This window comes from Trichoplusia ni, chromosome 7 (genome assembly GCF_003590095.1).
Source record: "Trichoplusia ni isolate ovarian cell line Hi5 chromosome 7, tn1, whole genome shotgun sequence".
Taxonomy (NCBI): domain Eukaryota; kingdom Metazoa; phylum Arthropoda; class Insecta; order Lepidoptera; family Noctuidae; genus Trichoplusia; species Trichoplusia ni.
In genome coordinates, this window is record NC_039484.1 from 8,738,849 (window position 1) to 8,764,987 (window position 26,139).

General features: G+C 35.7%; 1 protein-coding gene and 1 non-coding gene across 4 annotated transcripts in view; both read right to left on the minus strand.

Annotated features, from left to right (window-relative positions):
- The window catches only part of LOC113495973 (40S ribosomal protein S19a), a 35,968-nt gene that overhangs the window by 6,291 nt on the left and 3,538 nt on the right, over window positions 1–26,139 (minus strand). The window contains exons 5-22 of one of the 3 annotated variants that reach the window (XM_026874997.1): window positions 24,932–25,238; window positions 24,177–24,431; window positions 20,520–20,681; window positions 19,844–20,101; window positions 13,102–13,364; window positions 12,575–12,762; window positions 11,723–11,804; window positions 7,496–7,528; window positions 6,823–7,086; window positions 5,223–6,747; window positions 4,674–4,872; window positions 4,299–4,423; window positions 3,263–3,478; window positions 2,655–2,982; window positions 2,295–2,515; window positions 1,788–1,952; window positions 1,195–1,361; window positions 302–417 (exon numbers count right to left, since the gene is read on the minus strand). In XM_026874997.1, the coding sequence (XP_026730798.1) occupies window positions 302–417; window positions 1,195–1,361; window positions 1,788–1,952; window positions 2,295–2,515; window positions 2,655–2,982; window positions 3,263–3,478; window positions 4,299–4,423; window positions 4,674–4,872; window positions 5,223–6,747; window positions 6,823–7,086; window positions 7,496–7,528; window positions 11,723–11,804; window positions 12,575–12,762; window positions 13,102–13,364; window positions 19,844–20,101; window positions 20,520–20,681; window positions 24,177–24,431; window positions 24,932–25,238 (4,874 nt within the window). Of the gene's footprint in view, window positions 1–301; window positions 418–1,194; window positions 1,362–1,787; window positions 1,953–2,294; window positions 2,516–2,654; window positions 2,983–3,262; window positions 3,479–4,298; window positions 4,424–4,673; window positions 4,873–5,222; window positions 6,748–6,822; window positions 7,087–7,495; window positions 7,529–11,722; window positions 11,805–12,574; window positions 12,763–13,101; window positions 13,365–19,843; window positions 20,102–20,519; window positions 20,682–24,176; window positions 24,432–24,931; window positions 25,287–26,139 lie in introns of those variants that run through there. The other 2 variants (XM_026874994.1, XM_026874995.1) reach the window with 2 other exon arrangements.
- On the minus strand, window positions 3,852–3,968 carry Trnal-caa. The gene is made up of 2 exons: window positions 3,931–3,968; window positions 3,852–3,897 (listed from the first exon to the last, which is right to left on the minus strand). It is a non-coding gene; the product is annotated as a tRNA-Leu (tRNA).

Below are 26,139 nucleotides of genomic sequence, written 5' to 3' on the forward strand. Positions count from 1 at the left end.
GTTCTTGATTATTGCATTACTGGAGTGTAATTCTTTAATATGTTTGTAATCATTTATGGTAAAAGTTTTAGATTCAACGAACTGATACAATTACAGAATTAATGCTGATTGATGTCCATCAAAATCGCTTGCAATTTTAAAGATTCCTGTTTTATTTATCAATGGAACTAAACAATCTTCATGTATAACGGGAACAAGGTTTGTCACGTAGCAATTTTACATAGTGCATGGAAATCATTAAAGTTTAAATCTATCGTGCGAATTAGTTTCTCTTGTTAAAGTTATCTCAATTATTTTTTACCTCCTTCTCCCGTAGTAGTATTCACGTATTTCATAGAGGCATATGTCTTGTTGGACTTGCTGTCCCGAACGTAGAAGGTCACGTTGTAATTGGTGTAGGGCTCCAAATCAGTAAACCTAAACACAGAAATGCATAATGATTAATTTATATGTTTGTGATATTCGTTAATATTAATTACATATTTTATTATTAAAATAATGTTTAATACGCAAACATTCTTTACCAAGAACACCAATTTATTAAGTAGGGTGTTAGAACATAAAAAAAATATGTTTTTGTTTTTCTATCGCAAATACACAAACAACCGTAGTTAGCTTAGAAAACAAGCGTGCAATCAATTACCGATTTGAAAGTGAGCGAACGTTACGCAATTTATTGCATTCACATTGTGTAGTACGTTCACACCTGATTGACAATACGCTACGCACCCAGTGACGAAGTATACTCACGTTTTAACTTTTGTTTACAAAGAGTACGCACACTGAAGCTATCTTCACGTTTCGTTAAAATGTACTCAATTCTTAAAAAAAAACGACTCCCGCAGTAATGAATTTAATCCTTGTGTCGCGGTGGGATTCACAAACATACACACATACACATTGCACAACAACATCCAGACGCAGAACAAGAATTCGCGGATCACACAAATGCTTGTCCTACGCGGGGATCGAGCCTGCGACACGACGCGCATTGTGGATTTTTGGCGTGGTGACCTCAACTACTCGGCTATCCGTGCAGTCAAATACTATTGCGTACCATGATGTATACAGGTTGTGCGTATAAAGATAAGTTAGTCACAATTCAGGACTATGTCGGGCACAGCATATAACAATAATAGTAGGAGTGAGGAGGATTAGACTCGAACGAAACAAGCAGCTAAATAATACGCTTACCTATAAATACTGTCGTTAGTCCATGTCTTGTTGGTCCAGACGCCGTCGCTGACCTTTGCGATGGACGGCAGGAAGCTGTACAGCACCATCTTTTGCTGCGCCATCCAGCACGATATCAGGAAGCTTGTCGAGTTTATAGATGACTGGTCCACGCCGATGCTAAGGAACTGGGGCGATATGCTTACATTAGTTTTTGTGTTTGTATATTTATTTATCGAGACAGGGTTTATTATAGAGACAGGGACTTTTTAAAGCTACACAGGGACAAAAGTCCTTCAGGTACCACTTAATATTCTTATTTTTAACACACTGTTCTCTAGTATGTTCGATCGAATCCTAAACCTAAAGTTACATTTAGAAGAGAAGAGGAACATCCTTTAACTTTTGATACAATTATCAAATATCTCTTTCAATAGCAATACTGGGCGACTCCGGAAACTAAATTATAAAAATAACCTTCATAAATACTTTTTCCAATATTGTTTAAAAATAATTCTTTTCTTTCCAGTATTTTGTTACGTGGACTCTATAAATGTTAAACCGTATTTAATCTCTATAGCTAGCAGCGATTCGCAAAATATCATACAACGTACCTGATACATATGCGTGTTATCATTGGCCGCGCTGGTACAGTTGAGTTCGTCAGTGCCGTCGTAGCAGTCCTGCCTGCCGTTGCACACGTTTGCGAGCGACACGCAGTTGGTACCGTCGTCGCACATCAGGTAGCCGCGCTGGCATTCCACTGTAGGCTTGTGACTCTGTGGATATTATTTATAGTTTAATTTCTGATTCTGTTAATGAATCATTCTGTTAGTTAAAATTGTTTTTTGCAAGTATAGTATGTATGTGCATAAAGCTTAATATTTCTTTTTTATTAATTTGCATTGCATTTGCGTCGGATAACAAGACAGATTTCATTAAATTTGCTGTTTTTCACTTCCTCGTTATTTTAGCACTTTCGAACATTCCATTCCAGAATTAACATTGTTTTAAAAAAACCTCGCCAATGCCTTCACGTGGCACAACATGATGATATTAAATGAGTTAACCTAATAAACGGCCGAACTACACACAAAACAACAAATAAAAATACTACATACCGATGTCCCCGGACAGTTGTCCTCGTCGCTGTGGTCCTTGCAGTGCACGATGTTGTCGCACAGCTGGTCGGTCCGGACGCAGGCGGCCCCGTCCCGGCAGGGGGTCTCCATGAGGCCGCAGCGGGGCGAGCTGCCGGCGCGCGCGGGACACGAGCGCTCGTCCGACCCGTCCAGGCAGTCCACTGCGCCGTCACACGCCCAGTACAGGGGGATGCAGTGGCCTTGGGAAAAATATAAAACTGACAATCATGTTGTATAATATACCTACCCTAATAAACGCATCAACATTTTTAGGGCACAATTTTATAGTAAATTAGTAAAAATTTAACAAGAATTTAAAATTACTTTCAATCTGCTTACCATCAGCGCAAGTAAAGTCATTCTTGCCACACTTGCGCGACACGGGCGCGCGATGTTCGGGCACAATCGGGCTCGTTTCGGGCATGCCGCAGCCGATCTCATCAGACTTGTCACCTTCCCCACAATCGTTGATACCGTCACATCTCCACCAATCCGGCAAACAGTTCCCATTGTCACACTTAAACATCCATTCCAAACAGGTACCATTGCTAGGGAAATTTGGTTTCTCTGTACCGGGAAGAGGGAGCAATTTTGAATGACTGGCGTTCGAACAATTAGTCTCGTCTGAAAAGTGTTCATCTCCACAGTCGTTCTCGCCATCGCAGACCTAATAAAAAAAATATCATTTACATAAAATAATGACTTAGTTATAGCTGAAAAAATGTTGATAAGAGTTTTATTAGTGTGACCTGTCCATTAAGATTTGACATTATTACATCACTTGTTTACTATAAATGTATTAAAAAAACAATAACATTATACTGGACTAAGATATTGCCTTCTCCAAAAGAAGCTAACATTAGGCTTAGCCAAACCATAACAGTCGCAGACTCCAAAGATCGGTAAGGAAAACAAAACTTTTATTATTATTATTATGCTGTACTTACCCAAGACTTAAATATACATTTCCCACTCGGACACCTGAACATGTAAGGAGCGCAGGTGGAGTCCTTACAGCGCTGCTCCTGTTCGTCTTCACCATTATCACAATCCTTCTCACCATCGCACACCCACGAGTTAGGTATACACATGCTGCTGTCGTTACTACAAGCGAAGCCATTGCCCGAACAGCTGTCTACAATGTCTGGACGTTTCGTTTGTAACTGTAAAGAGGTGTTATTATCACCATGGATTGTTTACGTTAGAAGTTTTGGTAGGTGAATAATGGTAAAAACGTTTATGGTTATCTAATTGTTTTGTTAATCACATAGGACTACACAGATAAGATATATGATAAACAATTTTATTAACATAGTTAAAATTAATAAATAAAGATGAATATTTTTTTTTTTCTATAAATATCTTTTATAAATATAGATATAAAATGAAATGAAAGGTTTGTTAAAATTAAAATCATCTAGTAAGAATTTTGCATCATCATTGTTAAAGTATAACTAATAGTATTCTGGTAAATTTCTGTTATGTTACTGAACAAAATTTCAGTAAAAAAAAATAATGAAAAGAATACAAAAAGTTTGTCAGAAGTGGGATTCGAACCCACGCCCTCAGATGAGGACCAGAACAACTCGCACTTACGTTTAGTAAGCAAGGGAACCTTGAGTCTGGCGCCTTAGACCGCTCGGCCATCCTGACAGTTGAATGGGTCGGCGAAATTGTCGACCGCTTACTCGAACGTCATTTTACTATTGCAAGTGTTGTGAAATATTGTGTTTGACTGTTATATTTTCTCTGTTTGCATATACTTTTAATGGAAGCTATATACGAACGCATTTCAATTAATTGGTATAATAATTAAGAAGGTATTATTTAAATAATGTTTTACAATTCCATCATTTTGTGTAATTTGAATGTATTTACAATTTAACTAAAGAAAATATTTGTGTTCCAATTGCAAACTATTAATAGGCATCGTCTTTGGGCGAAGCTGACAAGCAAATTTAATTGATAACAGTATACACTTACGGTACAGTTTCGTTCATCAGAACCATCTTTGCAGTCGTTGTCGCCGTCACACACCCATCGCTTCTCGATACAATGGCCGTTGTCACACTGGAACTTATTTTCAGTGCAGTTACGGTGGCCGCAATCTGAAACAATCAATTATAACAGTTTTTCATAGGAGAACAATGAGTTAAAACGATATTTCATAGACGTTTTTTTATACAATTTCGTATAAATACTATATTGTTAAGATGGTGTGTATGCCAGCATATTTGTCATATCTTACACTTAAGAACTGGAAAAATGTTGATAAAATTTGTATTTTAGGATATCTCGGGGTTAAGTTAGTAACAACTTAGTGTAACGGATAATATCAATAGTGGATTAGTGACGCACCTTTCTCATCGCTCATATCGGCGCAATCGATATCGTCGTCGCACTTCCAATGCGGGAGGTAGCAGCGAGTGTTGTCGCACATTATCATCGGCGGTACGCACATACAGCCGATCTCATCGGAGAGGTCTCCGCAGTCGTTGTTACCGTCGCAGCGAGAGTATGACGAGATGCACTTGCCGTTCTTGCACATGAACTGGTCCTGATTGGGGAAAATTGAGTTTTAATATTTAAAATAAAATAAAATATTTAATGGATTTATAGAAGTTCTGCTACATCGTGGTATGAGAATCTTGTTTCTTAGATACAGAAATTAGAGGCGTAAGTGATGACGGAATACGTCGTAAAGTTTTCATAACTATAATAATCGATGACTAATTACTGTGTTACAATACAGTATAAACGTTTATCGGATTAACACGAACGTCATAAAGATCTGTAGGTATCGATCGCAGATAATATTTTTAATAAAGGAATTCTGTTACATGTGATTACAGGTGTAATGACTGAAAACCTGTAAGTAGGTCAAGTCAAGTTTAAAAAAGTACTTACAAGTGCGCAAGAAGATACTGTAGTTTCAGGGCAGGTCAGGTTTGCGAAAGGTTCTGTACCATTGGCACACAAACATTTTCCATTGGTCATCGTCAGTCCATCAGGGCACAAACAGCTGAACGTGTTCCCAGGGCCGCCGAGACAAATATGGTCACAACTTGTGTTCTTATACGAGCAAGCGTTACTGCCGTGCTGAACAAAGTGAGCGTACACTTTCAGATCCATCAAACCAATAAAAGAGTTGTTTATCGTCACCACATTCGATCCGCTATCTTTGTCCGCAACGAATATAGACTTAACCTTCCAATCATCCCAATACATTTTATCCTTGATCACAGCAACAGCAAATGGATGAGTTACTCTTTCGTCATTCCACAGTATCCTCTTAAAGTATTCCCCGTTCAAATCCGAACTAGCGATATAGTCCTCCATTGCGTCAACCCAGTAAATTCTCTCAGACATTTGATCGATCGTTATCCCATTAGGCCACTGGACAATTGGCTTACCGAACAATTTCTTAACATCCGTACCATCAAGATTTGACCTCGATACGGAAGGATTGACCCTGTCCCAGTCGGTCCAGAATAAGTAGCCGGCTTTGGGATGTACCGCGATACCTCGAGGCCTAGATAGAATTTTGGAGTCTAGAATTGTAACTCTCATTCTGGACTCGTGTGACATGTCTGTCCTGACGGCTTCAATTTTCTTTCTTAAACCATCGACGAAGAATAAAACGTTCGAAATATAATCAAACGCCATTCCCTCAATACTCGCCAAGTCTTTATCGATAATAACCTCCCGGGCAGTACCGTTGCTGTAGCACTGGCGACTGATTTTGTCCAATTCGATGTCAGCCCAATAGATACAATTGTTCTTAATATCGAATTCAATAGCTACTATGTTTCTTTCGTTTATAACCGGATAGATCGTAGAGTTATCGAACAAATCTATGCGAGCTATTTTGTTACCCAAGGCGACTAACATGAACTCCGTAGGTTCTCCGATGGGACAGGGGATCATATCTGGGACATAAGGCATGTAACCAGAGATAGTGCAGACATCTCCATCAATTTTCCTGTAGCCCTTAGTTCGCTTGTAGAAGTGTCCAGGCTGGCAGTCGGACGGGAGTGCATAAGGATCGTACTTGGCAGATTTGTTATGAATACATTCGTTTCCTGAGAGCATGAAACCGAAGTCACATTCGAAGTCGCGACGACTGCACTCACACGTTTCCTTCTTGAAAGGTCTATCGTAATCAATACCGTTGTAGCAGTTCGTGTGAGCTAATCGCCTTTGGAATGTATTCCTAGTTCCGAGCACACAAGACACCGATGAATTGGGAGGCGATGGCGACCAGTACTTGTAGTCTTCGTCCGTACAGTTACGAGTAAATGTGTTTTTCAGATCTATGGTAATTATAATCCATTGATGTTGCTCGTTGGCTGATCCGAACATAGTGAATGTTGTGGTATTCTCGCCCGGCTCGGTCATTAGTCCGTAAATGCGCAGGTCATCGGCATTGAACCTACAAATTAATATGGTTAATAACGACAAACAATTAATGTGATATTGATAACACACAATGCATTAAATGACTCACTGATAAGAGTTCCATTCGATTCCTTCGTTTGTGGAGTACAATATCTTTCTGGTTTCGCCGCGAGATTTGAAATATTTGACTGCGACTAGAACTCCGCCGTGGTCTCCATAGTTGAAGAAATAATAGTCCTTTAGGATCCTCTTCCATGTGAGTCCAGCATCTCTACTGATGTAGACTCCCGGTATGCCCTTTAATGACTTACCCATTACACCAGTAGCCATTATAATGCCTGGGGCTGACTTAGAGCTCATTATGCTGGCAGACCTATAATAAAAAGATAATGATGACTCCCCAATCATGCCACACACACTTAACACCCGACATACACTAAATAAAAACCCTTTGAATACGTTCCTAGGCCATATAATGATATTAGAACCAATGACCCAAAAGCTACGCCATGCTTAACTTTTACAAATTAATTATGATGGTAACTAAATTATTTCTACATTTAACGCTATTATTATATCTAACAAAAAAAACAACGCCATTGTGTGTTAAAAACAGATGAATGAATAATATTCTAATGCACTTCAAGTAACACAAAATAAATGGGTAGTTAAAATTATAAAATATAATGAAAAATAAAATAATGTCCGTGCAATGTGCAAAGTAAATTAAAAGCAAAAAAGTATGTAGTGTTTAATTCACTCTATTATTCGTATGAGTTTACCTCAAACCGTTCGCAACCACATTTCCTGGTGGGCTGCAAGTAATTTATTTTAATCAGCATTTTTATTTTAGGCATGTATTGTTAATTGACTAACAATTAATAATAGTAAAGATTAAAGCAATTTTTTACACCTACAATTTTCCGGTTTTAGGCCAGTTACATAAAATCACATATCTAATTAATTTGGCTTTTGTGAACCGTTAAAATAATTAAAATAATGAAGTGAGCCTCAAATAATCGATTTGATTATATCTTAGAAAACGAATTATTACCATCACCAATTGAAATCGTATTTCATTAATTCACATTACAAGTTAGTCAAACATTTACTTCATACAGTTGTTCAGATGCGATAAAAACTTGAATCATTGGAAGGCATTCAATTATATTCATTCTTGTTTCCAATGAAAAGTTTGTTACAAGAAGCAAAAAGTCGTGACTAGACGTTTATAAAGACTGTTGTGTTAAGACTTATCAAAGGATGAGTAACGACGCTCAGAAAACAGCAAGTGAGAAAATAGAGATAGGGAAGTTGACCCAAAATATTAATTTTTATATTAAGATTTTTTAAATAAGTTTTATACAGAGCATGATTAATATTGAAGAATAAGTCATAGCTTATAATAAATTAGAAGTTGAGATATAAATGCTCAAGAGTTAAGCATGAAGTCCGAAATGGTGTAAAAGCAAAAACACTCTTTGAAGAACCAATAATAATAATTTACCAATAGCTACTTAGCAGTGGACCATTTCTAAAAAAAGAAACCAAGTTGTATTTTCTAAGCTACAAGATTATATAAGTACTGCGTAATCTATGTACTATGTTTCTTTAAGATAAATCTAATTGTAGAACACGTCAAGGCAATCAAATTACTTTATTAACTTTTTGTATTTATTCGAAAGGCAAAACAGACTTATGCGGAAATGCCAGTCTTATTATTAAGCACCAATTGTGCTAGTCTCCTTTAAACATGAAAGGAGAAACAGACCGTATAGAAATAATTCATCATCCTAAAGCGAGATTTGTCTGTATTACTTTAAAAGGAACACTATGATCAAGTACATGGTTTTACCTATTATATTCTAATTTATTTATCCTAACGCATTATTTCATTATCAAGGAACAAACAGCCTGACCCATGCTCCCGTGATATTGATTTGACTGACTACAAACGGTGTCAACCGTCTAATTCAGTAAATTATTCCTTCCCATGTCAATAGGGTCAACAAACTATGCAGTAAACAGATAAATCATATCGTCAGAAAGCGGTCGGTTAATTCAATTATGTATCGAGAAAGGTACGTAAAGAGTTCAAGGTGACTTTGCCGCTACGATTACAAAGGTATCAACAAGTATAAGGTTATTTCCTTTTCATATTGAGATGATAGATTAATATTTTGTGTGCATTGTTGGTGCAGGCATTTTAACCTGAAGTAGACTCGCTGAAGGCAATGACCGCTTCAATGCTGAGAGAGATTGTAACCTTTTCTTTATGTATGTTGACTATCATTTATTATAAATATAGTTACCATATTGTCCCTTTCCCCCTGTCCCCCTTTGATGAATGAAATAACTATTACTAAACCTAATTTAAAGTGTATTTAAATTATAATGTTATTTTATAAACGCGATTAGTCCTAAAATTGTAGGTGTATTCGCTGTCTTGTTGACTAAACTCTTATTTGATTTACTAATCATACAATCATATCGTACAATCAACTTGTAGCTCGTTAACACGATGACAACTTTTATCAATAAGGTTCAATTGCAGAGTCAAAGCGAGGAAATGTGTAATATTATTTATGAATACCATCACATTCGTGAGCGATTTGTGAATGCATACTTCGACGCAGATAAAAAGAGCTTCGAGACACGAGTGGAGGGGATACGTGCGCACACGACGTATAATAATGAAAAGTAATAACAACTGACGCACTAACATCGAGGCAAAAAATCACCCGCCGCCAATGCAATGCAACTATAGGTACACGTCGTCCCTCACCTTTTGTAAATTAATAATGGCAGGACCAATATTACATTGGTTTGCACTTGGTGCCTAGTGGCTATAAATTTTGTCCATAATTCGAATTCAAATTGATGTTAGATCTCCTAGAGTTCTATTTAATTGAGTCTGTTTATATTTCTTATCAGGGACCGGACAACCCCACTTTAGAGTTAAGCCGTTTGACAAGGTAACCCGTACACGGGGTAACTCATATCGCAGTGTTACCTTTTGTTCGAGTTACATCCTCGAAACCCAGCGAAATGGTTAACACCTTCATTATGGTAACCACGTGAAGGGGTTAACCCCTTCAATAACTTAACCCTTTGAAGTGGTTACCTTCACGAAAGGCTTTTATTCGTGTTACCCTGAATTACCCACAAAACTTGAGCTGCATACTTGCACCCTAGCGGCCCCTCATTGCTTTACTAAGACTAAAGCTGATTTTCTTGTATCGCCGACGCGTCGCGCCGCGACTCGCGCCTCTCGGACAAACTACCTACGCGCGAAACGTCATATAGGTAACTAGCTGTTGCCCGCGACTTCGTCCGCGTGGTTAGAAGATATAAGTTAGGAATTTTTGAACGAAAGCCCTCGAAGATTAATATTTTTCCCCGTATTTGCCACATTTTCCATTAAATCTTCGCTCCTATTAGTTGCAGCGTAATTTTATATACCTAAACCTTCCTCAATTATTGGTATATTGAACACAAAATGAGATCAAAATTTTAGGTGAAATTATTTATAATAATTTAAAAAAAAATCGAATACAAGTTTTTTTCATTCTTTGCATTTTCTGAGAAGATTTGACGGGTGAATTTTCGATTGAAAATTAGAGTGTTTTTTTATATTAATTCAAAATAAGGTGAAAAAATAAATATTTTTAATCAAATAAATTACAGCGTATTTGGGACACAATAAAAGTAAGTTTTCACCAAATTTCGTTACAAAAATAAATTTTTGTAAAAGATACAAAAAAAAAACCACAATCTTGGTTTTTTAGATTTTTCACATAAATTTTGAGGTTATGTGAAAAAAATGTAAACACAAAAGTTTTAGATCTTTTTCTTTTAGAACTTTGCCATTTGACTTTTTTCGATACGAATTTTAGTTTTGCCGGAAATCGATAAAAACCGTTTTTTACTCTTCAAACGTCACTCCCACCCCCTTCCCGACCTCAGATCACCCGTAAATTATTTTTCCTTTCATTTTTATAATATTCCCCTCCTTTTCTAATGGGTTTCATCCTACTATTTTTTTTTTGGTTTTAAAAATTATCGACCCTGGTCTACAAGTATAGACACGAAAAATATATATCACAACGTTTGAAAAGTGCGACAAGCAAAATTAAACTGTAAGATCATATCCACAATGATTTTTATTCCATGTTTACAAGTCGCTCGGTAAATGCAACAATGGCGCCGCTGGGCGGTAAGATGTCACGTGCGCTCGTGGTTGTACTATTTTCAAACTAATGTCTATGATAAAGAGTGCATATTGCATTGTCTTAGGTTGGAGTGGGTTACCCTGTTACAGTGTTACAGGGTAGTAAAGGGTAACCTGTTCGGAACAGGGTTACAGTAATCCGTTCGAAGGTGTAACATATGTCATAGGGTTTTTTCTTGAAGCGCTTAAAAAAACCCCTTCAAAAACCCTTTCAATGAGTATCCGGCCGGTCCCTGTTTCTTATCGCTATCAACCTTTCACAGTAGCACTTCGTCAGCCCTGTGCTATTATTGAGAGACCCTTAGGCACTGATTTAATTTATCATATAATAGCTCGTAAACGTTTTCTATTGCATATGGGACCTTTTATATAGTCCTGATGGACCATTGTTATTAAACAATTGACTTTGAAGACATAGGGGAGCAACCCCGAGGACAGAATACTTGTAAAACACCGATAAGGTTTTCGCCGAACTAAGAACTACATATCACTATCAGACGTCTCTCGTCAATAGCGCAGAAGAAAAAGTTGAGAATATTGTACGAATATTTGTGTTGCATTTAGAATATCTAGAAAACAGTGTTGCATCATTTTACGGCGGAACAAACTTAATATGTAAACATAGTTATCGATATGGGGAAATACCGATTAGTTGGTTATACCCAATAAATTCGAAAATGTCCCCGCTTGATATATAGATATATAGACTTTATCCAAATCGACATAAGGTTTACTATTATTTGTGATGTTTGCATAGGAAATTCCGTATTATTCTTACCTTGTGACTGGGTACAGCTGACTGAACTTTTGACATAAATGCAGACTGCATGAGTTCTCAATATGGCAGGTTAACGGTTTACCTAGAAACAAACAATATTGTAAGTCAACTTCCATTTACTGTCGTCATAAGCTGCAATGCGAATAATAACAATATTATTTTCGAAGCACATCGCCATCATTATTATTCATAATATTTTAATTGATGAATAATTAATATAATAAACTAAATTCGAGGAAAACTTCATTACCCACCAGTTTCATAACAACTGGCCTTTTAAACCGAAGAGGAAACTTAATGGATGCGTTACCAAGGCAAGCAACGTAAGTCGATAAGAAATGCATTAGCACCAGCGGTACATAATTATTACAGACACTGAAATTACGTTATAAGTAACATATTTTTTCCTGATCATTGTTTATTCGAAGTATTTTTGGCCTTGAAATGAAAAATTAGGTCGAAATTCTCTTACTTCACATTAATTTACTTTAAAATAAGTAAGTGATCCTGACTATCTTCTCTTCTTGTAAACATTAGACATAAACAAAAATACATTTCAATTTTTTTTTAATCAACATCAACAATCTAGAACATAATATTATTTCAGTGCAATCCAGCAAAGGCTATAAATAAAATAAAAGATGAAGCAAACAATCGCTACATATTATAAAACGAAGTTGTTTGTCAGTTCTCAAATCTTTAAAACTATGCAACTGATTCTGATGCAGTTTTTTAAATAGTGTTTCAAAAACAACGTTTTATATAGGTACCTATAGATATCAAAGTTTTATGATAACTCCGCAGCATTACAATCATTTTGTTATACAAAATGAAAAATGAAATATACATTACCATTCTCATCTTCAGTTGGCGGATTGATAGGCGACCAAGTGACTCCGTGATCGAAAGTAATCAAGGAAATCAGATGCTCTGGCCCGATGTTGGTGACGGGAGCCTTCGAGTCTACACGCGAAGCTATATAGATGCCCTTCAATCCTTCAACACGGTAGAGATCAGTGAACGGGTCTTCCGTCACATCCCTGAAAGTGACCCGGTAATTGTTTACTCCATTCACGTCAAGACCTGTTTGATGTATGTAGTTTGTATAAGACTGTCACCTCAGTGACTTTCGGACTAAAGTACTTTGTCCTAATTGCCAAGGTCTACCAAGAATAACAACAAAGACATTCCCTTTGGTATTTGTTAGTTTTTGGCTTATATGATATGACCTTCCTAGTTTAAATGGGTTGAAATAATATCATTATGCCAAATAATCATTAGTGGAAACATCAAAATTTGGGACAGATTTCTTTTGCCCTCCATATTTTTCGTTTAAATCTATATTAGTAAGTGTCTCTAATGATAAAAAATGAACTTACTCAAGCCAGCTGTCCTTCCAGTTCGCATCAGGGAAATAACACAGAATTTGCTCCAAACTCAAAACGAAGTTGTACTGAGTGAAGTTGTTGCTTATCTCCGACACATACAAGTTGGCTAGAGAGTTTGTATGCATGACAGAGACAAATATACGTTGGTCTGTTACATCTGCGATATGGAATCTCTTTAGATCCAATTCTGTTTGAAACTCTGCCTTGTAGAATGGGCCTCTTTGGTGAGAAATATATAAGTGCAGTGTGTTTCTCTGAAAAAGGAAATGAGCCATTATTTGTGTACTTTATAGATATTTCTATTCTGGAAACTATAGTAATAAATGATGGTCTAACTCGATGCTCGTGACCATATGCATCAAACTTAAACATAATTGGTCGCTCTACTTTAGAAAGTTTGAAACTGTCTCGCTTGCCAATTTATGAAACATTCGTTATTATAACTGCAAGGCGCACTTGGTAATTAAAATGAAGGTAGAATACTACAAGTTTTAATTGTACCTCTTAGCTGTTTCCGTAGTGAGATTTTATGACGATTTTATCTCCACTATAAACTTAGTGCTAAAGCTGTAAACCTGTTGATCGATTTCACACTTCAATCAATTGGTTATTCCGAAACTAACTTGACAATAATGACTGTAAGCGCAACGTTGCTAATTGGTAATTTTGTTTATTCCGATAGGCTAAGAACACAATATCTCGTCTCATCTTGAAAAATCGAAAACGATGGTTAATAACTGTAATCAATTTAATCAATTTAATCAACCATTTTAATCAATTAATTTTAACTTCAAGAGGATTTAAGATAAGCGGTCGCAGTGTTTCTAAAAGCTATATTTAACTTTAACAAATAACAAAACTATTCTTATAATTTATTATATTTTTTTCAAGTTTCCTATTACGTAAACAGAATTGACAGAGGATTGTAATATTTCATGATATTTTATTATACTTCAAGTGATGCAGGAATCCATAACATAAGCGAGCCTTACTTTTCAAAAGATATTCATAATGAATTACGTCACTTGAAACTTTCAGCTTATACAAATAAATTAGAAGAGTGATTACGACTAAGAGGTGAGGGGACTTTAGCTGTACCTAACCGTAGTTTATAATACAACAAAGCATATAACCATAAAAGTTTACACCCTTCTTTCTAAACTATAGTAGACCTTGGTACGGAGTCATAACAACAATGGAGTGCGTGACATCTTCTTTGTATTGACCAACGTCTTAATAATAAAGGTAGTGTATTACCATCACAATACGTTAATATAGTACGTTATAAACAGTTCAATAGAACTTCAGCTTTGTTATGATTTGTTATACGTAATAAAGACTAAAGGAAACATTATGAAATAAATGCAAACCGGTTGCCATCTTAAATTGACCTCGAAAGTCGAGTTTTTGCAACAGACTTTGTTTCGAAATTATGCATATGTTGTGTGCTGTGATTAGTTATAATGATAGTCGAATATGACGATGTAATCTGAATATTCTATATACGAGAAATACAAATAATGCATTTATATCTTAAAATTAAAGATTTGCGCTAACAAAAAGACAGTGTTATCGTAAATTACACTTGCTACAAACTAAGCAAACGAATCCCACGAAATATTATTAATCGCTCTGACAGCTAGGCTTACGGATGCACAAAATAAATGTTCCTACGAAAATTAGTTAACCAACTATAATTATAATCGTTTGGGCGCTTTTAACTCGCAGCGAATACAAGTAATGTGTTTTAGTTTTTGACTATCCTCGTATTAATCTAAGATTGAAACAGGTTCCAGAACACAGATCATCTTTAAGCTGACTGGAAAAGTCACATAAAAAAGTGGTATAACAATTTACATAATAGCTAACAGCTAACAAAAACTACCTTATCTAAAGCCAAGTTACTTATTGCACAATGGCACTTAAAAACTCCGATAAGTACCAAAGAACAGACCCATTTGTATAGTCACAAAGGACACTTTGTTGGTACTAAAACATGAAAGAGTTGTTTATGTGACCTGAAAGGCACTCACTTCATATTACAACAACAATGACATCAAAATACTTATAGTAATGCTTATTGATCGGGCCTCGTACCTACACTGGCTACAGTATACGTAGGTACACAGAAACATGACGTTCGCAGTCCTTTCTAGAAATGACCCCTCTGCTACCGAAGCAGGAATGCTAAATGCGCAGTAATATCAAATGTCACAATATGAGGAGCTTTGCTGAAAGGTCGTTAGGACTTCGCAGAAACTTGTTCGACGACCTAACTCATGATAACCTCTTACGCTTTACTATGAAAATAGTATCATACGACGAACACTTGCCGAAAAGAAAAAACAAGGAAAAAGGTGTTATCAAAATTAACAGAGATCATTTAGCTAGTAAATGAACTTCAATATTAAACCAAATAAATAAGTTAGTAAGGGAACTTGTACCTGACTATGAAGAGGTTCAGAGAAATGCTAGAGTAAGAAACACTTGGCCGGCTTTTTGTAATTGCTCCGCCGACGTCGGGCCGTTAGAAAAAAACTAAACGGTACTCATGGTAGGGAAGTGAACTACTCAAGTAACAAATTTTGTAACTCATTGGCGCTGAAAAAAATAAGTGCGAACTTGAAGTCGAAAAAAAGGTTGCTCTCTTAACGAATTCCCACAAATTCTAAAATATAAAAAAACTTTAACGATGGTAAAGAGAAAATAATGCTCTGGATTCGTTCTAGTCTAATAAGAAGCAATTAAAATGCATTATTTTATCCAAAAAGTAAAAGTGCTTGAACTCTAGACAAAAACAAAATAAAACCACAATCGCTTAGATTAATTAAGCAGTCTTGGAACATTGTCAAAGGCATTGTTAGGAAGATTCATATCCTAGATATGGAAACTGTTGTAGCCTTCACCAATAACGAATTATGCTATACGTTAGTATAAGGGCATAAGTACAATATAGCGTATTCAGTATTCTAATATTTGAAATTCAACTAACCCCAGTAATTAAAAAAAGAATGCCGTCCTTATTACGTCGGGATACAGTTGAATTTTGTCAAAATTCTTTGAAAAATCAACGTATACGAAGAGAAAACAATACAGTAATTTCAGAACCCTTTCAGTATTTTCAAGACCTTGATGAAATAGATACGTGAAAACACGACGTGCGTGTGTATTGTATACATAGTGCTACCTACACTTCACGATCGTGTTCATTAATAATTAATTTCACTACATCGTCTACATCCACCTATGGCGAACGTTATGCGTCACCTAGATGCTAAATAAGTAGGTATTAGGTACCTACCTACATAGACGACACGTATACAAATTAATACGCAGTTAAAACATCGTCTTATCGATGTAATAATTAATTGTGAAATGATTATAATCTACAATAAATTTTTTACCACAAAAAAACTGGTTCTTCCATGATACTCTTTCATTTATATTATGGAGACGTGGAAAATAGGATAAAAACCGTGGCTCAGATATGAAATATCAGATATTTGGATACAATAATAAGTATTATCAAAACACATTAGTAGATATACCTAACAGATGTACGAAAAAATAAAGTTCAAGAACTTTATTTGCATCGCATAAAATAATTACGCATACCAACAGCAGTGACCTACATCGGAACAAACTAATGTGAATATATTAGTCGTACTAAAATAACTTGAGTGTAAATATAAAAACACGCTAGGAGCCAAGTTAGGTCGTGAGCGTCGCAATCATAGAAAATTACTTAATTGCGTTTTATTTTATAACTATATTGTTACAAATAATATATTATTATTGATGAAAATCTGCAATTCTTTTCGTGTCGATGGTAGATAGACATTTTATAATCAGTGAGCCCAGTACGGGAGCATTAATGACAGCGTCATTAGCATTCTATAATCACAAAACAATTAGAAAATAAAAAAATAATAAGCCATGGTATATCTTTCAACAGTATCTAATTCATGGCGTGCTCCATTTTGCAAATGAAAAGTTTTTCACTGCGTCTCGACGTCACAAGCACGAGAGAATGACACGGCATGCGCACATTTTGAGACAATACATTATTCGACATGACTAGAAAATTGTTGGTATCTTTATAAGGAGTACAGACAATAGACATACTACTATATCTATAACTTACGTACAAGTGGGACAAGATTGAGGAAAATAAGATAACTGTTTTTTCACAACTTGAGACTCATTTTGCTTTTTGAGTTTCGTACCCGAAGCGTAAAAACGGAGCCCTATTGCCGTTCGAAGTATCTCTGCCGACTGTCACCAGCCTGTATCTCATGAGACGTGAAACCTAGAATATATATTTTTTCGATGATGCATTTCAGTTGCGTAATAGCAACAAATATATAATCGAGGTAAAGAAACGGATGGTGTGGTCCGATATTTTTTTTTGTCTGCCATCAAATTTGGTATTCTTATGCAATAAAGTCAATTAGTGAATCCATACATATTTTGCACCTCATATTCACCATTTTATAAACGAACAAAATAAACGGTCAGAGTGTGAAAACGAAATTAGAAAACGATTGTATTTCTTGATATCACAATAACGTTTCTACGCAGGCTTGTTAATGAGCCTTCGTAATTGGCTATTAAATGGAAACTGTGTGATGAAGTAATATTGTCTGTTGTCCTTATTAAGGTCGTTCGGGCGGAAAAATATTATATTATACTCGTTGGGAAATTGTAGTGAATCTCCAATAGTGAAAGTCCTCAATTAAAAAATAAAATAGAGTTCGCACGTGCTCTACAAACATACTGACATTTCTGAAAGATGTGGGTACTTAACAAATTTAGTTGATCTGAATTCGAAAGTTAAAATACTTTTACTGAGATACTATTTTAAAAGTATTATAAAACTATTACCAGCCCGACGTACCAAAAAATGTTCTAAAATCTACCAAATGCTTGTTCAAGACAGCAAACCGCACGACCCGTAAGTAGATCGCACTCCGCAGCTGTAGGCGTCGAATTAGTCTTAACAAAGCGTATCAATAAACATAATACACCCAAGTCAATAACCTGAGAAAGGCAGGCACGCAGCAAACTACAGCAGCCACATGATCTTATGATCTCGTAAGTGCTGCATACATTATATTATCAACAAAGGTGATTCGGGTAATTTCTGCGAATATTCTAGTCACAAGGAGCCGGTTCAAGCTCTACAATTTGCCGTATTATCCTTGACAAGCGACTTCCTTGCCGCGTGGTTACATGATACAGAGGGTATTAACAAACCGGTAGGTATATCTATAGCAATGTCAAAGTGCAGTAATTGATGACTCAAATGTCTTCTACAAAGTGGCCAACGAAGTGTGTTGTTGACTGCAAACTTGTAATGGAAATGACTAATATTGATGGTATTTTTATATCATCTTCAATATTCTTAGCCCATATTCGTCGACTACTGGACATTTTTATATCAAAATAGTATAAAAAAAAATGTTTTCTCTTCAAACTATAAGTTAGAAAATATCTCTGCACGTGTAAAGAAATAGGTTGCCCAATACTTTTCAAAACCATCAAAAATTAAGACCAAAAACACATCGACCCAGACTAGTCACATACATGTTATCAATTTCGAGACAGCCTGCTCAAAAATATTTGATACCGATATGTATGTTTTCATTGAACTAAGCATTACGTTTGGAGTATGAGTCACGATGATGAATCAGGCATTTATAATAATAACACACTGATTTCATATGACAATATTGAAATTAAGACAGTACTGTTTGAAAACAATAATTCTAGGAATTGATATGGATATAGCACCGTCTCTTTCTTAAAGCGGAAATACTATAAGTTCAGAATTCAGCCGGGACTTGCATATGCCCTGTACATTTGTCTTCATGTCAGCTATCGTCTTATAAGTTATAAAGTGTTTAGACAAAGACAAGCATAATGTATGAACGATTAATCGATAAAGCCGTTTCGCATAAATTATATCGATATCGTCAGATGTTACTTTCGCATGAGGTAACGACTGATAACAGAATAATCAGACACGGACACACGGCAAATAGAAATGTTTTCGTAATTTTGTAAACAAAGACTTTATGATCAAATAACATGTGTTTATATCAACGACGTAGAATAATCAGTGAAATGAAAAAGGGAGGATAAAAACAGGCTCAATGCAATCGGATCATTCGTCGAAACGATATTATGTTTCCTGTCCTCGTGTAATTAAATTATCCAATTATGGTACACATAAAGTAACTGATTTTTTTTAATATGATTAATTAAGCTATCAATGTTTATTAATTCCACAGTGAAACCTTCCTTCCGCGGCTAAGTACCCGATAATTTATTATCAGCTGATTATGACGCAAATATTATTAAAACATAACAGTGATGTTTCTATCACAACAATGTTTTTGACTTAAAGGTGAATGGTGATTGATCGACGAACCAAGTTATTTGCACTCGAGGTTTCTTTGTTTCTTGGTTGTTTTGTTTTTAGTAATTACATTGGCCGATAACAATGCAAGGTATGGGAATTAAACACAACGCGCAAGTGACCTTAGCTGTTATCATAACTATTTACCTACATGTTACTTTAGACTAATGAAAAAGCGTACACCGAACTGAAATAAGTAATTTCATGGGCGTAAATACCGAAGCAAATCCGTTTGCGTAATTTTAGAAAGTTTCTGTTCAAAAGAATATCTGGCAGGTATAAAAAGACTTGAAAGGTAAGATAAACACTTACGTCTTTGGACTCTTTAGCCTGCCTTGTAGCGAACATGTAATCTCCTTTTATTTGGAAATCCTTGGCATCTTCGAAGAGTATTTCAGCGTTGACCAGGTCAGTTGGGTCACTGGCACTGAAAACAGTACTTGTTCCATCTGGCTTCCAGCGTTCCATGTAGAAGACTTTCGAGAAACCGGGGCCCGAAGACCAGAAGAACGTCTTTACGTAGCTCTGGATCATTTTGAATGTTTTTCCACCATCCAATGTCAGGTACATCTAGAGAAACGGAGTTTAAGTTAGTATTCTGACATGGTTCTATTGTAGGAGCCCGAAAAAGGCTGCTAAAGCGTCCCCATTCTGTCACCAGCGAAAAGGGAACGGAGATAGTCGTCCGATAGTTATTACCAGACGGGCAGTCTTTCGAGGAACAGGATTGCCCAAGATTAATACCCTCATGGACTACAAATGTTTAGAGCGGGTCCACAAGCAATATGCTTTTATTCCTAACAAACATTTCACAAAACATATTTCAGTAAGTTCAATAAACAGAAATAAAACTCGTGCACAACAACACAATAAATCATTAGGTGACAATTGTCCTAGCCACGTGACGGTCAAACTACCGAGATTGTATGATTGGTGACATCCCCTCGAGCAAGTCCCCAGTTGTACCTACTGTACGTAGTGTACTTACTTTTCTGTTGCTGTCCACTTTGTCGAGGATGACGTACTTGTCGGGAAACTCCTCATCAAAAGCAAGCTCGCTGGGGTGGAAGACGAGGTCTGTTCGGTGAATGGTCCGGCCATGGTCGCTAGTGTAAAACAACTTCTTGTTTGTTGAATCCACGAATACGCACTGCGGGAAAAGGTGAACGTTATTTTTCTATTGGTATATTTTATTAAAATTAAATGATAAAAAGTTTTTAGTGGGTTCAAATGTCTTCTTTCTTTTTGTTATATGATAAAAGGAAAGGCATGGCAAAGGTACAATACCACAAAACCGTACGATTCACTCACAAACTAAAGATTTTATAATACGCTGCCCTTAATTTCCCTACATAAAATATGCGTTATATTAAAATATAGTGCTAAATGTTAAAAATCTACTATTTTTATACCTAAACTACTTTTATTATCTGTATTTACCCCAGTTACCGGATGTGCGGATGTCTGCGGAACTGCGGAAATTACTGTGATGCCATCATGACTAACCAGAATCGAACTGACCTATCGCCTACTTATAAAGTTATGAGAGAATCCATTATGTGTCATTATTAAGATATCATAGAAAAATAAAATTATGTTTGAAACAATATCTAGATTCTAACATGATAGTTCAAAATAAATATTTTAAAATCCGCCCTAGTTAATAAATAAAAAACAGAAGAATATCTACAAATAATAAAATCGTAAATAATATTTTACAGACAGCAAATCAAGGTCGACTTCACCACATGTGATTAACTTAATGCTGGCCACGGTTAAACCATATAAACAGCGACTTGTTTCGCATTACCGCAAACGGTAACGGTAAACTTACATAGGCATTCGTAAAACAAAAACTGTTCTTAAATAGAGTTCGGACAGCGTTGCTTATAAAAACAGTTGCCAATTAATATCAAGTATAAGCTCTTTTTGTTTTTCATTTGACACGATAACAAAGAAATAGTAAATTAAAGTATTAAACATCTGCTTCAATACCTGGTGTCAATGACCCGAAGTTCTTTTACCCGTAAATTATTTAGCAGGCTAGTATCACAGCTAGTATTATTATATCTTCGTCGTACAAATCATTGCAAGACCGTTATTTTGATTGCTAGTAATCTTGGTAAGTGTGATATTTTCGAAAATAATGCTGTTGCACTGGTAACAAGATATTTTAAGGCCGAAAAATAGGACACGGGAAAACGATTAGGCCAAAACATTTAGCCTTTGCTTGTCATACTTGTTTTTCTGGTTCTTCTTAAATCAAAATAAAGAATAACTTAACTGCTAAAACTCTTGCAAACAGGGACTGAAAGGGGTTACGGTATAAGGTTACGCTACCGGTATAAAATAAGTGTACCTTAAAAAAATAAAAGTAAGGGTATACCGCTATTTAACCTTTATGCGATATCGGTACCGAAAAATATAGCGTTGACAGTTGCGGGACGTGGGCGAGGGGTGCGAGGCACCGAAAAGGGTGGTCAAGGCCAAGGCACGACCGTGCGCACCGGCAACAATCCTGTTTTCTTCGTCTTTCCGTCTCTTTCATACTTTTATTTAGTAACGGCTAGGTACTGCTAGCGAAATATACCTTTTTATATTGGTACCCAAAAATTAAGGTACCGAAATAAAATTAGGTATCCAAATATAGCGGTAACTATTTTTTTACGGTATGACGTCATACCGTTATTTAAACATACCGTAATTTTCGGGTTATTCAGTCCCTGCTTGCAAATGAAACAGTACACGGCCAGTCTCATAAAACCAGGGTTAATTTGTCAAACGACTGTGAAGACGACCTCAAAACACGTCTAAGGTTACATTTAAATCACACATTACGTTTGAAACTGAGCTTTAACATTAATTGAACTCGACCGAGTTAACATTCATTCTACGTAATTCGTCCGCTCGTCTGTAAAAGGGTGTACCATCCTGGTGAACAATCCCCACATCTTAGTAACCCCTGCAATTGTGTAAAAGAGACGAAGCTATACGCCGTGCAGTGTCTCTCATTTCCACAATTAGTCTTGCTATAAGAGGTGATGCTAGATTCCTTGTTTGATTTTTATTGACTGAGGGCATAGTTGTCACTTTACACGAGTGGTTTGTCGGTGTAATGATGTCTCATGAGCTTGCCTAATACAATCGAGAAACTCTTTTCGTTTTATACAATTTAAGTTATTTTATATTTTCTGCTGTATTAAAAAAAAGTAAGAAGATTCGATGCTATGAACGTTATACGTATTTTTTGACGAATTTATAATTTATCGAAAGATATTGTTTAATGACATTTATTTACATAAGTGGCAGCGGTTTGGTATTTAAGATGACATTTGTGTGATGATTTGAATTTACCAAACTTTAAAAATACATTTATTTGGAATAAAATATATTAAATAAATAAACAAAATAGGATATTTCGAAAGCGCAGTCTATAACGGTATAGAAATATAAAATATAATTGAGTATTTGTTAAAAAAGAATATCAACATGGGATAAGAATAACCAAGGATACAGGGACAACATTCTCGAAAGTGTATTTTTGAAAGATAGTTCTGAGTACCTTACTAAATTTCGATAGACCTTACTATTTTAGATAGATTTTAAAATAATGGATTGTTTATTTTAGATTTCTAATAAAATTTTAAACAGGGTGTATCTAACATTCTATAAATAAAAGAGATAAAATAAAGGAGGTACTCGGTTTTTTTTACATACACGACACGCGTTATTAAAAATAACTTTGATATCTCTTTGTATATGCTGCTCGTATGTATTATGTTTTTTTACAGACGAATAAATAATAAGTTTCGTTGACGCCAAGGTACGGCGCGCGGGAATAATTATATCGATCTTGCATTAGCTAAAAACACCATGGTACCGTCATTACTTTAGCCAGAAGCCAGGGATTGGTTTTTGACAAGTGAAAATAAAAGCATGCTCAAGTCCAAAATATGAGGTATTTCTGTCTAGCATATAATAATGTAATGACTTTACAAATCTCAAACAACAAATCATGTGACTTGTTGACTAAACAGTCTATTGAATATAATTTGACACCTATTACATTATCACATTTATAATATACCTAGGCGTTATCTCTTGATACACACAGTTATCAATGTTTGTTGTTTAATACGTCAACAAGATTTCTAAACATTTGAATGGACACTAAAACAATAATGCTGTCATTTCATAAAAATAATGAAGTTGTGAAATATTTACTAATTTAGTTCACTTTAGAACTTTGTCTTCAGCAGTGATTTGACTTTTTTTTTATTTTAATATTTAATATGCTTTGACACAAAACTGATCAGAATCTCTTTGTTTCTAATGATTTGTTGCAATTCAACGGAAGGTTTTTCATGTATACAAAATATCTCTAATTACACTTAATCTCTAACTAAAAAAACTAAGTTATAGCTGATGCACCACTATTATATTAAAGTAAGCAGACAATTTGTTTTAAGCCAATGACATCAAAGATGCTGTTTATTTTTAGAAAGCTGTTTATATAAACATAACAGGAAAAAAAACAGGAATTATTAAAAATAAGTACAAGCTCCATACTACATCAGCAGTATTTTTGTAATTATGATATTATTATTTGGTCAATAAAATAAGTTAATAAAAGTGAAATACTTACAAATTCCGGGTATTTAGGATGATTGAAGAACTTGTCAAGTTGAGCATAGCCACTGTTAGGAGCATCACTGAGTCTGAAATTCTCTGTTTTGTTGGTAAAGTTCTTTCCATAGTCATAGGAGATAAAGAGAGCAGATGGTGACAATCCTCCTTTGTTCCTGGGACTGGAGTCTCTTGCCAAACAGATGATAACATTGGAGCCTTCACCCACCCAGTGTACCATCAGCTGTTGGTGACTATCATTGAGATGAGTTGTCTGTGCAATAAAAAAAACATTTAAATTATGATGAGCATTATTATTATTTTAAAAATATTTATCTTAGAGTTTTAGTAGAAAGAAATAAATTAAGGAAATTGTGTGAATCAGATTTCTAAGATTCACCCATTTGTTTTAAACCAAGGAAATTGTAGTGTGTGCTCTGTAGCTATTATGGATAAACACAACATAACTCCAATCCAACCAAAAGCGAAGTCATAATTTGCCACGAAAAATGCTTAGTCATTAAAACTGTTTACCCACATATTAAATTAGATACGTTTACAACTAAATATAAATAAAGAATGTGCACGACCTTCTAAAACTTCAGTCTTCAGACAAAAGACATCGTCATTTAGTGATAAAAATAGTAGAAAGCATGACAACAATATTACATAGTAAACAAAGTGACAAATACCAAATTGTGGGAGGAATAATACGGGTAATATCAATCAAAGCTGCAAAGGGGAACCGTATTTAATCAGGATATGAACTATTACCCATGTACTTATGTTTTTCTGTATAGCGGGAGTTGTTAACGTTGCCGCTTCGCGTTTTCTCCTTTCCAAACGCTCGCTGTCTTCATTCTCTACGTATCTATTGATAATTTGCGATTTTCCACGGCTCTCTTCCAAACCTTTGGCCACGTACAATGTATTATCCGGCGTCCCATACTGTTGCAGAGAAACCACGCACGATAACAAACACACGAAAAATATTAAGCCGATACTACGTCCAAATGCCAACAACATTTTGTGATCACTGCATATCCAAACACATCCAGTCAAAACCGATATTTCAAAGAAACTAACTGTGCGCCCTGTACTGTACACAAAATCTAAATCGTGAAGTTAGCCGTTGATGAAGACGTTTTGACTTCATATTGACGTATTATGAGGGACTGTTGCCAGATTTAAATAAAGAGATAAATAAAATAAAAAATACTCAATCGGCTTTTATTAAAACTTCGAAAAACACATAATTCGTTTTGATTGAACTATAAAATAAAGTTTAATTTATCATTTGTATAGACACCTGAGCCCCTATACGATAATGAGATTTCTCAGATGGCGTTACAAAGGCACTCATGTGCGATGTTTTGAGGAACAAAACCTGCAATAGTATTACGGTAGTGAGGTTCTCTCCTGCGCAAACAATCGCAAAATTAGCGCATGTGTTGAAAAACAGCGGACGCACTTCGACAGGTATACATAACTGTAGTGTATTGTTGCCGAACTCATGCTCACTCATCTTTGGCCTAGCCTTTTCCCAACTATGTTGGGGTCGGCTACCAGTCTAACCGTTTTCAGCTAAGTACCAGTGTTTTACAAGGATCGACTGCCTATCTGACCCCCTCAACCCATTTACCTGGGCAACACGATACCCCTTGGTTAGACTGATTGTCAGACTTTATCAAGCTTCTGACTACCTGTAACGACTGTCCAAGATGTAGGAATAACAGCCCGGAACCACAATTTAACGTGCCTTCTGAAACACTGAGGAACTTGATACGACAAAGATGGTCACCCATCTACGGACTAACCGCGTCAAGAATAGCTTAACCTGTGATCGATTAAAAAAAAAAAAATCAATTCAAAGGATCAAGAAAATGGGTTTCATTTTTATTTTATACAGCGAATAACATACCTATTTTGCCAATTTAGGGATTGAAATAACTTAGGTATATTAACTACAAAAACTTATATCG